General features: G+C 44.6%; 1 protein-coding gene across 4 annotated transcripts in view; it reads right to left on the bottom strand.

Moving 5' to 3' along the window:
- ERC2 (ELKS/RAB6-interacting/CAST family member 2) overlaps window positions 1-18,846 on the bottom strand; it is an 881,888-nt gene that overhangs the window by 692,322 nt on the left and 170,720 nt on the right. For 3 of the 4 annotated variants that reach the window (XR_006390837.1, XR_006390839.1, XM_044300746.1), the window contains 2 exons: window positions 10,419-10,493; window positions 793-834 (listed from right to left, as the gene is read on the bottom strand). Coding sequence is in view for 1 of the 4 variants with exons in the window: in XM_044300746.1 (XP_044156681.1) it covers window positions 793-834; window positions 10,419-10,493 (117 nt within the window). In the remaining 3 variants the exon portion in view is untranslated. The remainder of the gene's footprint in view (window positions 1-792; window positions 835-10,418; window positions 10,494-18,846) is intronic. The other variant, XR_006390838.1, reaches the window with a different exon arrangement.

The raw sequence follows: 18,846 nt of genomic DNA, 5'->3' as shown, positions 1-18,846 counted from the left end.
CCCTCCAGCTGTTGTAAAACTGCAACTCCCACAATGCCCTGCTGTAGGCTGTTCAGGCATGCTGGGAGTTGTAGTTTTGAAAGAGCTGGAGGGCCGCAGTTTCAGGCTGCCTGATATAGGAGCATCAGGCACATATACACCTGGTCAGCGGCCTCAGGTGTCCTCCTGAATTAAAATGTATTGCCATCTTCAGGATTATGATACAGTATCCTACTATGGCACGGGTGGCAGTATTTTGTGCTGCACTGTGGTATTTGGTTCTGCTGGGGCGGTATTTGGTTCTGAAATACATAATTGCTGGCCCACCTACTATTGTTGGACCTCCCTTCTTGTGTTGCCTTACCTTCTATCAGTTTGGACCCACCTACAACATGGGGGCAATTTTAGTTTTTTTTTTTCAGGGTCACTTTAAGTGCCCAGCCGACCCCAGGGTAGGTTGACCATTACCAAGGGAGTACTGACATAATTGTTGACTAGGTTGACATTAGACTCATCAGCTCTGATGGGAAATGTGATTGCACTTGTTCCCCTACCTGACATTGTCCCTGAATTATATATAGGAGCCATTTATTTTTCACTTATACAAAAACTTGTAATTGGGGGGGAAGATGCTGACTTCTCAATGTCTAAAGAAACAATGATTTTGTCTACAGACAAGCAGAACAGGTTTATCTCTCCTTATAATATGTACCGATGGCAGACTGAATAGGTCCACACAGAGAAATCAATTCATTGCACGCACCCGAGCAGTATAAGAAAAAAACAAACGCACACACAAACCTTTCAACTTACCTGCCAAATAAAATCTGGATCAAAGCACAGGGATGGAGATCTCTACAAGGAGTAAGGCAAAACCACAGATTCATATTCAGTTTGATTCTCCAGTTGCAGCACATTCAAGTCACCGGATCTACCTCATAATCATAACTATATGAAGGTCTCTTGGCACAGAATCAAAAACACCATAAGCTAAATTACAGTAGCGAGGAACAGGGGAAGGCAGCGATTCGTGGTAAAGGACTGGGGAATGATTATGACATGAAATCGAAATGACTCCGTTCATTAGCGCTGCAGTTATGGAATTTCTCTAATGAAATTCATGCAGAAAACAATGTGGTTCAAGTCTGCAGGATCCACGCTCCAGATGGTACCACGTTTTGTGTGTCGTGAATGTAGATTGTTAGTACATGCAGACAGCATCATATTAAATATAATAAAAACTCATTTTAGAAAAAAAAAAAAAAGTTTGCAAGACACATATTACCATACATCAAAACATTTTATAGTGAAACTACATAATACCTATAGGTGGAGGCCACACCTAGTGGTGCTGTATGTACCTCCGTAGGTTAGTTGTAGGAAGACAGCATCTCTGTAAGGGGTAAGTGACTCTTTATTGACATATATTTTGCCATAAGAAAAGTCCACAAGTATTGCTCAGTCCAAGTATACGACGCTGCCACAAATGGGATTGATTCACTGAAAGCAGCTCTGTCACCAGGATCAACCCTATTAAACCAGGCATATAGCCTGGTAGGGTTCATCCAGCTGAGTAAAACAATACCAGCCATTTTTTTTTTTTTTGTAGGAGAAATTTACTGTTTAATATTTATGCAACTAAGGCACTGAAGCACCAGGAGGTAGGCCTATGCGGTTTGAGCACCACTCCAGCGACACCCCTGGTGCTTCCATTGTATAAAACATACCCTCCTCTCCTTAGATGGAGCCCAGCTTCTGCTGCTTGCCAAGCAGTGAAGATGTTCAGTACGCATGCGCCGTTGACGTCATTCCACCCGGAAGTGGAGGTGCATCCAGCTTCATCTGCATTCACCTCTACTTCCGGGTGTAACGACTGGCCAACAATCTAACATTTATGGGGAGTTCCTAAGTAAAAGTAGAAGAGACAAGGATTAGATGCACTAAATTTCAACGCCTGATCCTTTTGTTCTCCTGGGAGATAAGCTGCCGCAGAGGTGGCTGGCTGTGGCTTACTCCTTTCTTCCATCGAGTCAGGAGAGATACCAATCAGCAGACATAAGAATTTGTCTGACAGCTATTGAAGGTGTATGGGCAGCATCTTTGTATATGCCCTTTTAGACAATTATGGAAGCGGTATCAGCATGCGGGAGGCGCAAGGAGCGGTGAGGGAATTGTTGTGCTGGCTGTACTCACTGCTCCTTAATCTTCTTCCAAGCCCTGTTCTGCAATGTGTCCTGAATGCGTACAGCTTTAGGACGTAATGAACGTAGGTGTTGTGCAAAGTCAGGTCACAGTGCAGTACTGGCCAGAAGACCAGGGAGCAGTGAGTAAGTGGCAGTGCAAGCGAAGATTATTATTATTATTTTTTATTTTTTTAACATCTGATCTGTGGTCTGATGGGGGTCTAATCTGAAGCTGATGGGGTAAGCTCTCAGGCTGATGGAGTCTGATCTGAGGCTGATGGGGGCTAATCTGAGGCTGATGGGGGCTAATCTGAGGCTGATGGGGTCTTATCTGAGGCTGATGGGGTCTTATCTGAGGCTGATGGGGTCTTATCTGAGGCTGATGGGGTCTGATCTGAGGCTGATGGGGTCTGATCTGAGGCTGATGGGGTCTGATCTGAGGCTGATGGGGTCTGATCTGAGGCTGATGGGGTCTGATCTGAGGCTGATGGGGTCTGATCTGAGGCTGATGGGGGCTGATCTGTGGTCTGATCTGATCTGAGGCTGATGGGGTAAGATCTGAGGCTTATGGGATCTGATCTGAGGCTGATGGAGTCTGATCTGAGGCTTATGGGGTCTGATCCGAGGCTGATGGGGACTGATCCGAGGCTGATGGGGACTGATCCGAGGCTGATGGGGACTGATCCGAGGCTGATGGGGACTGATCCGAGGCTGATGGGGACTGATCCGAGGCTGATGGGGACTGATCCGAGGCTGATGGAGCTTGGGGGGGGGTCTGATCTGAGGCTGATGTAGCATGGGGGTCTGAGGGTATGATGGAGCTTGGGGGTCTGATTTGGATTTGTTTTCTTATTTTCCTCTTCCAAATCCTGCGTCTTATAGTCCAAAAATATGGTATATATATTGTTTGGATATTTTAAAAATGATGTAACTTTTACGTGCCTCATTATCCATTGAAGCATTATACTGTTGTCTTTCTGTATGCCCCTCGTGTTGTGTCATTTCACTAAAAGCATTTCAGCATAAATTACCTTGACAATCATTTGCACTGAAACACATTTTCTTAATGGCTGCATTTCCATATAATTAAGCAGATTTTTAAGAGGTATAGTTCAATCCAGAAACAACCCTGATTTACTTGAGGCTTCCACCGACTTAATTACAAGGGAACACGGGCTATGAAACCTCTGCTGGCTGCTAAGTAATGACTGTGCTACTTCACAAGACTGCAGTTCCTTAAAGGGGCTGTGCCACAAAAAATATTCTACATTTTTCAAATCAGAACCTGCATCTGAATACTTCTGCAATTAAATGTAATAAAAAATGTATGCAGCCACTAAGTTATTCAATAAACTGTATCTGTATAGCGCACCAGCTGTTTGTTCTTTACCTTATTTCATAGGGATGGGGGCGTGGCCTGATCGCTGATGGCGCCGGTCACATAGCGCATCTGCTCCGGACTAAACATCTTTAAAGCGGCTCATAGCATCTACTCCGGCACCCGAATACTACCAGGCATAATCCTATAAAGAGCTTCAGACATGGGGAAGGTTCGGAGGCGTCCTGCTCCAACGAAGCTAACCGAATTCTTCGGTAAAACGACCCCAGCAGAGTCTGGCCTAAGAGGGACTCCACCTCTAACCTGTGCGCTGACCCCTCCGGCGGGAACGCCATCGCTGCCTACACATAGCCCAGCTGCTCGGAGCGGGCCTGAGCGGGAATCCCTTGAGCACACTCAGCTTACTGCGGATGTCATGCACTCCATGCTGGACACTCTGTGCTCCTCTATGAAGAAGGACATGCTGGGGCTTCTAAAGGACCTCAGAAAGGACATCCAAAACATTGGTGACCGCACCTCGCACCTAGAGGGGAAGATGGCTGAATTTGCTGCCTCCCACAATACCCTCATCGATGCCCAGGAAGCCATGGAAGATGATATTGCTTATTTCATAGGGATCCAATTGCTAAATCTGGTCCAAGATTATTTGCAATTATAATGTATATTTTTAGTATATAAAATGTATATGTCCGCACCATAGACACCAATCTAAGAATGCACTGGCACCAGGAATTCCAGAATAGTTTCTTGGATTGGTGAATATGTATATGGAGGATTGATATTATGGGACACCAGGCCGGGAAACAGCAGACCGCTCCGGCACTTTGCTGTTTCAGTAGCGTCTCATTCCCTAACTCAGAAACAGCATAGCTTGTTGTGCTACACTGTTTCCGTAGCTCTCATGCACAAGAATGAGCAGAGCCACTTATAAGTTTGTTTTGTTGTAGTCCAAAAATGTGCCAAAATTTGGGCACATGTTTGGTGCATGGAGGCTCATTTAAAGTGGTTGTCTCATTTCAGCAAATGGAATGTATCAAGTAGATAAAGCTAATACAAGGCGCTTACTAATGTATTGTGATTGTCCATGTTGCCTCCTTTGCTGTCTAGATTCATTTTTCCATCACATTATACACTGCTCTTTTCCATGGTTACAACCACCCTGGTCGGGGTCGTGCTTGCACAATATAAGAAAAGGCGCCGACCTCTCTGGTGGCTGAGACCGCAGGAGTGTGCATAGGACGCTTTTTCCTAAAGTGTGCAAGCACGACCACCGCTGCTGGATTGCAGGGAGGTCGTTACCATGGAAAAGAGAAAGGTATAAAGAGATGGAAAAATTAATCAAGCCAGCAAAGGAAGCAATATGGACATTTGCTGAAATGAGACAACCCCTTTAAGCCATAATCTCTTTCCCATGACACCATGCCCATTTCCACTATGCCACGCCTATTTAGCGGACAAGGTGCCTAAAGGCTAGAAAAGTGTCTAAAACACTTGATAAATAGAATGCAAAGCTTGTGCTCCAGTCTTTTTGCTGTCCCAGAGTGATTTGGAGAATGCTATTTCCTTTTATATTAGACTCTCTATACAATATATATATAGATAATTAAAGGGAACCAGTGATGGTCAGTTTGCAGTTTTCACCAGCGAATACATGCGGGCTGCCATCTTTAGTAAGGTAGACTCACCCGTCCGGCGATGCACAGGTAAGCCCTTACCTGTGCCTGTGCCGGGAGCCGGTCTGAAATCAAATGCAGTCACCGGGAGCAGGCAGTTCAGAGAACAGCCGCCGGGGGCCTTCATCAGGCTGTTCTCGGAACTGCCTGCTCCCGGTGACTGCATTTGATTTCAGACCGGCTCCCGGCACAGGTAAGATCTTACCTATGCATCGCCGGACGGGTGAGTCTACCTTACTAAAGATGGCAGCACGCATGTGTTCGCTGGCGAACACTGCAAACTGACCTATCACTGCCTGTCACGTGGAACAAGGTGTCTGAACTGCAAGCAGCGTGTTATAGAGCAGGAGGAGCTGAGCAGAGTGATATATAGCTTTATGGGAAAAGATTCAGTAAAACTTCTATTTCATTCATTTATATTCCTGCTTATTCTGGGCTTTGAAGTCCAGGAGGCGGTCCCATCAGTGATTGACAGCCTGCCCTCTATGACTGTGTATACAGAGAGAGCTGTCAATCACTGATTAGGACCGCCTCCTGGACATCAAAGCCCAGAATGAGCAGGAATATAAATGAATGAAATAGAAGTTTTACTGAATCTTTTCCCATAAAGCTATATATCACTCTGCTCAGCTCCTCCTGCTCTATAACACGCTGCTTGCAGTTCAGACACCTTGTCAGTTTGCAGATTATTTCGCATTTTCATGGTGACAGGTTACCTTTAATTTATGGGGAAAAAAAAAAAGATTCTGACTCAGCAAACAAATGTTGGAGACTTGATCCCAACTCACATAGATCCCAAATATGCTGGCCATGGTCTGTACTGCCACATGTCGCCAAGGTATGTTATTTTTTAATTTTGTAAAAAATTATAGGGATTCTCAGTACACAGCTGAAAAACGGACCTGTAATGTGGCCAACATTGCAGCTAACTTCTTCATCTCTCATGTCCACGGGCTGGGTCTGGAATTTCAACTCAGTGCCATTCATTTGAGTTGAGTTGCAAGACCAGACACAACCTATAGACAAGGGTGGCTCTATTTCTGGAAAAATGCAGCCATGCAATTACAATTTGATAAACTGCTTTAAGTATGTGTGATCATCATAATATGCCTATTTTGTATTCTGTGGGCGCACAAAAAGTGGAGTGCAGAAATATACCAGTTTTACGAGCCATGCTAAATTGAGATGTTACGCTCTAACGAGCTAGAATCACACAGACATGTAATCATATATATTTAAAGTGTCTGCTGAGAGCAAATGCATATTGCAAAAGCTGTCCTAGTATGGAAGTGATGCTTGTAAGTATGGAAATGTGGAAGGCATCTCTTATGTTGTAGGAAAAGAGATTTTATGCATTTTATAACATTATATAAAACAATAGACAGATGCTACATTAGGGTACGGCCACATGATCACATTTCCTAAGGCAGTTGTGCAAAGAGGTATCTCCCAAGGAAGAAAACCATCTCGCTAGAGCCACCTATTGGAAGTGGCTCCCTATGAGGTCATCCAACTTTCCAACAAGCCTTGGCATTTGACAAGGTAATAGGATATCTGGTCTGGCTATATCCCCTAGTCCAGTGATGGCTAACCTTGGCACTCCAGCTGTGGTAAAACTACAACTCTCAAGATGCCCCCTTGCTTGGCCTGCACAGAACTCTATAGAAATAAATGCAGCATGCTGGGAGTCGTAGTTTCACCACAGCTGGAGTGCCAAGGTTAGCCATCACTGCCCTAGTCAAATACCAAGGCTTGTTGGATCGTTGTATTTTGACCCATGGGGAGCCACTTCCAATAGGTGGCGTTAGCGAGATGGTTCTCCTTCTTGGGAGATACCTCTTTGCATATTGTTCCCTATAGAGAACTTCCAATAAGTCTCCATACCATAGAGCAATTACAGTAAGTCTCCAGACAGGACTGGTCTCTTTCAAGAGAGACAGCACCCTGCTTAAGCCTGATGCAGTTTTGGAAGCCAAAATTAGGAGTAGACCGTAAAAGGAGAGAAAGTATAAAGAACAGATAAGACAGCTCCTTATTTTTTATTTATTTACTCCTGATTTTGGCTTCCAAAACTGTATCAGGAAACCTGTCCTTGTGGCCGTACCCTTAGGGAGAGTTCACATCACAGGTATCTGAACCTTCAATTAAAACATAACTTTTACTAGATCCTTAAAATCTTCTCATAAATCCCCAACAGAATATACAACCTAGCTAAAACAGATATGAGACCTATTGGTCCCACTAGGGTACCATTAGAGGTTATCAATCTTACACAGCACCTAGATGTGCATGGTCCATCCTACTTACGATACCTCTCAAAGACTAGGAGTCGTCAGCTCGGTGCAGGTGAAGCTCTTGATCATTGGGTTCAGGGTTAATCACGCCTCGTAGTCAGAAATACTTCTGCTGACTCCTATCTGTCCCTGCTCTACCCCTGCCAACAGGCAGAGAACCCTGAAAGGGACGACCCCACCTCTCGGTGGCTAAGCCCTTAGCTGTACCTCCAATATCCCTACAAGTCTTCCTGAGTGTCCCGATGCCTTTCCCCGACCTCCTGTTGGTTCATCAGGGGCCCAGACTATTATGAGAGATAGACCATTGATAAATAAAGTGCACAATGGTACATCTGATAGGGGTGTTGCCCTAGATGCAGGAGTGCTCCTGGTCTATCTTTTACGACAGTCTGGTCCCCTGATGAACCGACAAGAGGTCGGGGAAACGCGTTGGGACACCCAGGAATACTTGTAGGGATATTTTGTTCACCCCCACAAGATATTCAAATTTACGGCGATAATGATCCTTAAAGGGGTTGTCCGGGTTCAGAGCTGGACCCGGACATATCCCCATTTTCACCCAGGCAGCCCCCCTGACTTGAGCATCAGAGCAGTTCATGCTCCGATGCTCTCCTTTGCCCTGCGCTAAATCCGGAGACGTACCGGGCTCTCCATGGGGATGCCAGGCAGAGGCTTTCGCCCAGCAGTGAGCCAGGAATCACCGTCACTGATGGGCAGGCTTTAGTGCTGCCCTAGCCTGTAAAACGGCTAGGGCAGCGCTAAAGCCAGTCCATCAGAGCCGGTGACGACACCGACCACACTGCTGGGCGGAAGACTCCGCCCGGCAGAGTGTCATTGTAAATAAAAGAGCCTTTGCCCTGCGCGATCCAGCGCAGGGCAAAGGAGAGCATCGGAGCATGAAATACTCTGATGTTAACATCAGGGGGCTGACTGGGTGAAATTATGGGTATGTCCGTGTTCAGCTCTGAATCCGGACAACCCCATTAAGAAGATTAGAAAAATAAAAGAAAAAAAAATCCTGCATCTTGTAAAAAAAAACTAAAAATGATCCTGTGCATCAGCTATGTACATTTGGAATCTGAGCCATTTCCATCTGAGATCCGTTTTTCTAGATGGAAATAAAAGTACTGTAACAGATCAGAAGAACGGAAAAATAACGGTGATGTGAACTTTCCCTTAACAATCAGGCAATCAGTGGGAATCAATGGCTTAACTGCTTAAAGGGATATACTGGTTACAAAAAGTTAGTGGATAAAGGGCGCCGTGTCCAGCATGCGCACCACCGCTTCATTCAAAATCTGTGGGACTGTTGGAGGTAGCCAAATACTTTACATCTCTGGCAGTCCCATGGAAATGAAAGCAAAGGCAGTGCGGATGACCAGCCACTCCATTCATATGGAGGCATGGAACTGTTCTCATAATGCGTGGGCATCCCAGCGGTCAGGCCCCCAGGAACCAGTGGATAAAGGATAACTTTTTCTAAGGCTTCCTTTACACATCTTTTGTGGGACATATTTTGGCCTGTAGACAATGCCATGAACTTCATGTTTTTTTTTCACTGTTTTTTTTAGTGGGTTATTTCAGGTATTATATGAAGTGTCTGGAGACCCAAAAAACTCACCCCAAAAAACTAAATGAAGAAAAAAGGCAAAAACAATAAAGTAACACTTGTACTGCCTTTTATATTTCACTATTGGATTTCAGCTATTATTTATTGAACAAAAAAAAAAGCTGGGAAAAACTGAATAAAAATGCTACATAAAAAAAAAAATGCAAGAGTCGCGTCTGCATTTCTGCAATTCACAGAGTCTTTAGAGTGATTGTGCAAGAATAGGGGGAGCCAGACCCTTATACTTGACCGGACCTGTAAGGGGAAGCTTATTTACCTGCCTCCCGGCGCTCCTACTCCTCCACTGCGCTCCCTTGCTGAAAACATCCGGTTTGACATGGCTGCAACCAATCACTGGCCGTGGCCGTGACTGGATCGCCTTGTGTCATGTGATCATTTGGCCGGTCGAAGCCAGGTCCAAGGACAGTGATCGACTGCAGCCATGTCAAAATGGATGTTTTCAGGCAGGAAGCCCAGTGGAGAATCGCACACCTGGAGGGGAAGGAGCAGGGAGCCAGCCCTGAGAAGCAGGTAGTAAGCTGCCCTTTACAGGTAGGGCCAAGTGGGGGGATTTGCCAAAAAAAAAATACATTCTTGCACAACCCCTTTAAGGATATTACCCACAGAACCCTTAAAGAACAAATGAATCTCACAAAATTCCCTTGGATGTATGCAGTTAACATTCATGCTAGGAAAACTGTGAATTTGCCCTACAACTAGGTATCATGGTTGGCAATTTTAGGGGCACGAACAAAGTATACACAGTAATATATATATTGATGCAAATACTGTACAACTGGTGTTTTAGTATGAAATATACAGAGCAGTGCGCAGATGCAGGAAATCAGGCAATTTCAAATGCATACCAATGCAGGATTCTTAAACTTTAGGGTAGATGGGGTTAATAATGACTATAAAGAGCAGTAAAGACATATACATATTCTTCTGCTTTTTTTATAGACTTGGATCCAAAAAGTGAGATAGAAGTTAATAGGATTCTGCAAAACCCTGTTCACACGTGGCAGTAAAAAGAGAGAACATGTGCACTCCTCAGTGGTGGACACAGAACAGGTGATGAATTGAAGATGCATGTTATGTAGGAAAGCAGGGGATGACATGTACACCATGGTATATGATCAGTTACTGAAGAACATATGGCATTTAAAGGACGTGATGATGTACAATAAAGCAACCTATCAATGATGAAACTATTTATGTGTTCAGCAGGGGATGACAGATTAGTGTTCACTCCGAATACTACAGATTATGTGAAATCATGTGATGGATGTGGAGAAGACGTGATCATTGCACCTACAGGACAGAATCTAGGGCAACACTTACCTTCATCTCGATGACCGTCTGCAGAGCTTTGGTCTTGGCCGATTCGGACTGGAGTTGATTCCGTCTGTGCAGCTCCTGCGGAGGAACACGATAGAAATAAGCCTGGCGACTCATACTTTCATTCTTTTAATGGGATCATAAAATAAATGAAAGATTAAAAAAAATATATATATCAGGCTGCTAAAGCGAAGCTAAGAGTCTACAGGTACATGAGTCGGCAGCAGTCACTGTCTTGTGTTACAGCCAATGCATGAATTAATGCTGGAAGCGTCGTCAATTATTAATGTTCACCATTGCCAAGGTAGCGAGCTAAGTCTTAATAATAACAGCGCGGCGCAGCGGTTCTCCTATGTCATTCACTTATTTTTCAATGAATAATCGAGAAAACAGAAAGAAACGCTATTTAAAGCTGTGGCCAAGGTCAATGGCATTAGTATGAAGCAGGAGCGTAGCTATAGGGAGTCACGTGGGGTATACAGTTGCAAGAAAAGGTATGTGAACCCTTTGGAATGATATGGATTTCTGCACAAATTGGCCATAAAATGTGATCTGATCTTCATCTAAGTCACAACAATAGACAATCACAGTCTGCTTAAACTAATAACACACAAAGAATTAAATGTTACCATGTTTTTATTGAACACACCATGTAAACATTCACAGTGCAGGTGGAAAAAGTATGTGAACCCCTAGACTAATGACATCTCCAAGAGCTAATTGGAGTGAGGTGTCAGCCAACTGGGGTCCAATCAATGAGATGAGATTGGAGGTGTTGGTTACAGCTGCCCTGCCCTATAAAATACACACACCAGTTCTGGGTTTGCTTTTCACAAGAAGCATTGCCTGATGTGAATGATGCCTCGCACAAAAGAGCTCTCAGAAGACCTACGATTAAGAATTGTTGACTTGCATAAAGCTGGAAAGGGTTATAAAAGTATCTCCAAAAGCCTTGCTGTTCATCAGTCCATGGTAAGACAAATTGTCTATAAATAGAGAAAGTTCAGCACTGCTGCTACTCTCCCTAGGAGTGGGCGTCCTGTAAAGATAACTACAAGAGCACAGCGCAGACTACTCAATGAGGTGAAGAAGAATCCTAGAGTGTCAGCTAAAGACTAACAAAAGTCTCTGGCATATGCTAACATCCCTGTTATCGAATCTACGATACGTAAAACAATAAACAAGAATGGATTTCATGGGAGAATACCACAGAGGAAGCCACTGCTGTCCAAAAAAAACATTGCTGCACGTTTACAGCACCTGGATGTTCCACAGCAGTACTGGCAAAATATTCTGTGGACAGATGAAACCAAAGTTGAGTTGTTTGGAAGAAACGCACAACACTATGTGTGGAGAAAAAGAGGCACAGCACACCAACATCAAAACCCCATCCCAACTGTGAAGTATGGTGGTGGGGGCATCATGGTTTGGGGCTGCTTTGCTGCGTCAGGGCCTGGACGGATTGCTATCATCAAAGAAAAAATGATATCCCAAGTTTATCAAGACATTTTGCAGGAGAACTTAAGGCCATCTGTCCACCAGCTGAAGCTCAACAGAAGATGGGTGTTGCAACCGGACAAACGACCCAAAGCATAGAAGTAAATCAACAACAAAATGTCTTAAACAGAAGAAAATACGCCTTCTGGAGTGGCCCAGTCAGAGTCCTGACCTCAACCCGATTGAGATGCTGTGGCATGACCTCAAGAAAGCGATTCACACCAGACATCCCAAGAATATTGCTGAAGTGAAACAGTTCTGTAAAGATGAATGGTCAAGAATTACTCCTGACCGTTGTGCACGTCTGATCTGCAACTACAGGAAACGTTTGGTTGAAGTTATTGCTGCCAAAGGAGGTTCAACCAGTTATTAAGTCCAAGGGTTCACATACTTTTTCCACCTGCACTGTGAATGTTTACATGGTGTGTTCAATAAAAACATGGTAACATTTAATTCTTTGTGTGTTATTAGTTTAAGCAGACTGTGATTGTCTATTGTTGTGACTTAGATGAAGAACAGATCACATTTCATGACTAATAGTTGCAGAAATCCATATCATTCCAAAGGGTTTACATACTTTTTCTTGGAACTGTACCTGCTGTCATCACTGAAGCCAGGTACACACCGACCGAAGAGGCAGTGCTGGAACGGAGGGGGATTCCTTTATTATTTTATCTCCCCCATGGGCAACTTTGTTCAGAACTTTAATAAGGTTTTCAGGGTCTTCTATATTGATGGCTTTAGGAAAGGTCATCGATATCTGATCGGTGGGGGCCAACTCACGGCACCGCCACAGATCAGCTGTTTGACGAGGCCTAGGTGCTCCTGTGAGAGCTGCAGCCTCCTCACAGCGCCGTCCATTGTATAGAGGCACTGCGTGGTACTGCAGCTCAGGCCCAATCACTTGAATGCGACGGAGTACTTACGGACTGTTACCTGACACCGCGGGCACCACCACTACATAATCCCACTGTTGTGCTGTTGCACTTTTCTCTTTTTCTCTGGAGATACAACTAGGCCACGTGACCAATGAATGTGAAGTCACTGTCTTAGGAGGAGACCACCATGACCTCTTCAAACAGCTGACTGGTGGGCGTGCCAGAAGATGGACCCCCCCCCCCCCCCCACCAATTAGATATTGATCATCAATATAAAAGACCCCGAAAACCCCTTTAAATTGAAGGTTGGGGGGGTTCACATCAGCGTTTTCAATTCCGTTATAACATGCTTATAACTGAAAATAACGGAATTCCGTTTTGATCCGTCATAATAGAGTTCTAGGGCCAAAAATAACGGTTCCATCTGGTTTCCGTTATCTTGGACTGAACGAAAGTCCTTCTTTTCCGTCCAGGATAACGGAAACCAGAGGGAACCGTTCTTTCTGGCCATAGTACTCTATTATGACGGTTCAAAACAGAATGCCTCTAAAGGTTTCCATCTTCAATTCCATCTCAAAATTCTGTTATTTTCCATTACATCGGAAAGCTATAGCGGAATTGAAAACGCTGATGTGAACTCCCCCTTACTTATATCAGTAAGGTATCTCAAAACGCATTGGGAACACAGACTTAGCAAACGTAAGCTGAAATGCGGTCACTGTTCCAAGCAACCTCCTTTGATTTAGAGTTGACTAATGTACATCACCAGTAAAGTAAATCAGTCTTTCCACCCTATGAGATTAATATGTCGATGAAAAAAATAAAACACCTTGTAGGTTAAACAGAGAAAGCTATGGTAGTTAGCAAAGATTATGGCCTGCTTTAATGGAGTGGTCTCCAGAGCTGTGCCAAAGTACTACCCCTGCTACCCAATACTTTCCTGTGCATCATATTGGTTCCATCTGCGACTGACTGACTCAAAGTCCTCCACCTTGTGTTTCATCTGGTGAAGCGGCGCATACTTTAGGGCTCTCCGGAGATTGGATTTCAGAGCTCTCAGCACATCGATGATGTGTGGAATTTCGGATTGTCCGAGCTAAGACACTGATCTCTTGTTCGAAGGACTGGAAGTCAAACGAACACAAACAGCTTCTGCCAGTCCACTTACAAGTTTCCAAATGTCACTCTAATTAGTGAGATGTGCAACGGTGATGGAGAAATCCCTAAGAAAATAACCATGTGGATGGAACATCAGCATCAGAGCGGCTAGTCACTTTTCTAAATGTTGGGATTTTGCTGCTTAAAGGGGTATTCCCATGTGGGACATTGATGGCAAATCACTAGGATATGCCATCAATGTCAAATAGGTAAGGGTCCTATCTCCATAACGGGGACACCATGAATGCGTGGTTTGCTCTCCATTCACCGATATTTGACTCCTGAAACAGCTCGCTCGATTATTTTTGGAAGTTCCATAGTGGTGAATGGAGAGTAAGCCTTTTAAAACAGTGAAAAATGAGTGGCCAAATATATGTGGCTGTTCTCCCTTCACTTTGTGGGCCCGGTTCTAGGAAACAGAAGGCAGGTCCCAAAGGTGGGACAGGCACCTATTTGACATTGGTGGCATATCCTAACGATATACCATCAATGACCCAGATGGGAATACCCCTTAAGCCTCATTCACACAGCTGTGTCCACGCTCAAATCTGTGAAAAGATGGTCTGTGATACCTCCATGAAGATGTCTGTGAAGGATCCGTCTGTAGTCCGTGTGTCGATTTTTTGCTGTTAGTGAGTCATCCGTGTTTCATGGATGAGAAATTATTTTCAAAGCATCTCTTCGTAATTATTTGTGAAACACGGATGGCATCCATGGTTTTCACGGACCCATAGACTATAATAGACTGTGATGGATCTGTGAGCACTGACAAAATAGAGCATGATTCCGTGCTAAAACCATGGACCATGGAGAACACGTACAGCACACATACATGAAACACTGAAGTGTGAATGAGGCTTTAAAGTGAGGTGATTTCTGACCTATCTGAGAGCGGTACATGACAGAGGAAGATGAGCTGAGCTCAGTGATATATAGGTTTATACAATTTGGAGTACGATTTCAAAGGAATAACCAGAGTAAATCCTGAAAGGACTCCTTGGAGAGTCAGTAAGAGTCCTGATTACCCGCCCACAAGAAATGATTGACAGCTCTCCAGGTATCAGTGTGTGCACACAGAAGATTGTGAATCATGGTAAGGTAATCAGGACTCTCAATGTCAGTCATCCTGTGTCGGTGGGGTAACCAGGACTCTCACTGACTCTCCTAGGAGTCCTGTTAAGATTTACTCTGTTTGAAATAATAAGACCTATATATCACAGAGCTCATCTTCTCTCCCTCTAACATATACTGTCCTCAGACAGGGCAACAGACATCATCTGGTGGGTTCATTTTAAGAGTTGACACATTCCTACAGCCAACTTTCAAGACTTGAGTCTTACAGCAACAGGATAATGTTCAGAAAGAGAACACCGTAACAGCTATTCAGCTACAGTATCTCTCAAAATCTAAAGCTCAGATTTATTAGCTCAAAAACTTCTTGGATCTGAGAAGCTAAATCTGGCCACAGTGATTACAATATACTGAAGGGAACAAGGAGCCGGCATGATCTTTGTATAGCAGACATCTTTGCATTGCATTATGCTCCTGTGAAGATGCAACAAAAATCTTGAGATCATTGAAGTTCAAAATGCTATTCTAATGGTTAAATTCTAAGAGCGTACAATTTGAAGTAAATTTTTCACCGTATAGTTATTAAATAATGTGTATTATTGTAAGTGTATTCAGTTCCCTTTACCATATAATACTGAAATAATGATGATGCCACCGTTTTACCCAAGAACAGAAAAGAAAAGACAATTTTTGCTCGTGTTCTTGATGCATTCAGTGGCTGGGTGCTTCTATCCAGTGATTTGAACTACGGCAACATACTTAAGGGGGTTTTCCCATTTCAGACATTGATGTCATATTGGTAGGATATGCCATCAATGTCAAAAAGGTGAAGGTCCCACCCAAGTCCTAGGTCCAGAAAGGGGCCCCTTGAAGTGAAGGAGAGCACAGGCATGTGCAGTGTACTCTCCATTCACTGCTATGGGAGTTCTGAAAATGACATGCTTTTTAGAAGCCCCATTATGGTAAATGGAGAACGCATTGCACAAGCGTGGCCACCGCTCCATTCACCGTGCTCAGCTCTTTTCAGGACTCCCACAGCAGTGGATGGAGGGTGGCCGCACTTACGCAGTGCTTCTTCTTCACTTCGGGTAGGGCTTTTCTGAAGAGAGGAGTGGATCCCAGAGGTGACACTGACGTGATATCCTAGCAATATGCCATTAATGTCCGAGACGGTAGTACCCCTTTAATCTCTCCTGGCAGGAAGTGGGCATAGATAGAGGGAGCACCTTGTGGCTGCCATCACTTTTCCATACCTTTCAATGGCATGTGCTGCAGTATTCTAAACCGGCTAAAAAGTTTAAAAAATAAACTGCAGGATGGTGCAACACTACACGGCTGTTAGGCACAGAGGACCACTAAGCTGTAGGCTTTCCATAAGATTTGTAGTTATACCATGGTAGAGCAAATCTCCATCTAGTCCTGGCTTAATACTTATTCTACATACCCATCAATCTCCAGTTAAATAATGTCTTATTTTATTCTTAGATTAAACTACCACTTCTTCCGGCTGATGAATGCTGCACTCCCTCCTCTGTTTGAGAACCCCAACACAATACAGGACTTACTGGTGGAAATGATTCCATCAATATTTCAGCATCTCTTGGTTGTAACAAGGCCACATCACATTAGGTGTGGACTGCACATGTTGCATATTTAATGTCATTGATGTATTTGTCCTATAAAATATTACATTACAGCACAAAAAGTGCACAGCGCAAAGGGCACGGAGAGCCAGACTGTGAAATAATGTGACCTGTAGTCACGTAGTCAAGATTTAAAAGGAACCTGTCACCGACTATCATCTACAGTAATACATGGGTAGTACTGAGATGAGGAGTCCAGATCACTATTTTATATTCTCCTACTGCCCCTATTCTGCTGTCAGCACTCAGAGCAGAGTTGAAATACTGTATTTTTTGCCCTATAAGACGCAATTTTTTGGGGGGAGGGGAAATGTCAGTGCGTCTTATCAGTTGAATACTAATGACTGCTTTATTAGTACAGTAGGACTAGGGAGCCGTGAATGCTCCCTGAGCAGGCGCTGTACTCACCGCTCCCTGGTCTTCATCTGTCAGCGCCGCACATTGTGCTGTGACCTGCACACAGCTTGAGGACATAGGCATGCTCGGTGACCTCATACTGTGCCACATCAGGTCACAGCACGACAGGAAGAACGCTGGAACAGGAGAAGTGAGTTTATTTAATTTATTTTTTCTGTCTGATCGGAGGTTTCTTTAACCAAGAGGGTCTGATTAAAATTGGAGGTCCGATTGGGGCTCTGATATGAGGTCTGATTAACATGGAGCGTCTGATCTGAGGTCTGATTAACATAGAGGGTTTGATCTGAGGTATGATTGGGGATATGCGCTGAGGTCTGATTAACACTGGGGGTCTTATCTAAGATCTAATTAACATTGGGGGTCTGGGCTGTAGTTGTCACGGCTGAGGACGGGGAAAATCCTCAGCCGTGCGATGCCAGATGATGTTAACCCCTGCTCGGCCAGGACGACAGAATTAGGGAGCAGGTCACCTCCTAATCGCATCCCTAATCTGACCCTAACTCCTAGCTGCATGGGCCGACCTTTAAGGTAGGAGGACCCATGCTCAGGAACCTCGGATCCCTAACTCACCCTCCGACCGGTCCCTGAACTAGGAGTCAGGGTAAGACGGCCTGTTCCTTCTGGACACGGAGGAACAGGGGTCTCACTGGCCAAGCTGCAGGGAAAAGGGGAAACACAAACAGATCTATGGATATGGCAGGTGGACTGAACCAGTTCCACCTACCTGCCACAGCCTTGCTGACTGGATCCCTGTGCTGGCAAGCTGAAGATCACAACGCATCCACACACAGGGACCCAGATCCATAGCTGCACAGAAAAACAAGGAAAACATCAAATAGACATCACACATAAACTTGACATAAAGTTAAGAGACACAGTTTGTTTTATGACCACAAGGGTGGCCCCCACTGGCAGATTGAATACACAGGAGGCTGCTCCAGCTAAGCATGGCTGAAGCAACCCACTGAGACATGCCAGACACAGAGGCTTTATAGGCCTAAGTGGCCACACCCACACAGACACACCCAGTGTCTCACAAACACAGAAAGGGAGTTAACCCTTCCACCACCAGGGAAGGGAAAACAGCAACTTAAAGGGGAAGTGTCCAAACAAAGAACACACTGTGGCTGTTGCCGCAGGCAACGACATGGGTGGCAACCATGTCCTGGGAGTCAGCCCGAAGGCCGGGACACTGCCACCACATGTATACATCCAACCAAACGTTGCCACGGGCAGCCACAGTGAAGGGAAGATGTCAGTGCACACCAAAGATAAGACCAAGTGCACACCAGACATACAAAAGTGCATACATACACGCACACAACTCCAAGGCAACCGCACACATACCTGTTGTCCTGCGGCAACCGCACTTGAGGCAAACAGCAAACTGCCCCAAGCTGCGGTTGACACAACAACCCCAAACCGCGGGCAACTGTATGCGGCTCCCAAGGAGTCACGGCCATAAACATGGTCGTGACAGTAGTCTTATTAACATTGGGGGTCTGAGTTGAGGTCTGAATAATACTGGGGGTCTTATCTAAGGTCTAATTAACATTGGGGGTATGATTAGGGGTCTGAGTTGAGGTCTGATGAAAAATATTTATTTACTTATTTTTCTCCTCTAAAACCTAGATGCATCTTTTGGGCAGGTGCATCTTATAGGGTGAAAAATATTGCACAGCAGTTCCAACAATGTACACAAGCACAAGAGTCCTTTCCATTTTCATAACAGCTCTGCAGCCCGGACTGTGTATTTCAGTGCAGCTT

This window comes from Bufo gargarizans, chromosome 7 (assembly GCF_014858855.1).
Source record: "Bufo gargarizans isolate SCDJY-AF-19 chromosome 7, ASM1485885v1, whole genome shotgun sequence".
Lineage (NCBI taxonomy): Eukaryota > Metazoa > Chordata > Amphibia > Anura > Bufonidae > Bufo > Bufo gargarizans.
The sequence above is the reverse complement of the archived record's forward strand: the minus strand, read 5'-3'. Positions and strand labels throughout refer to the sequence as shown.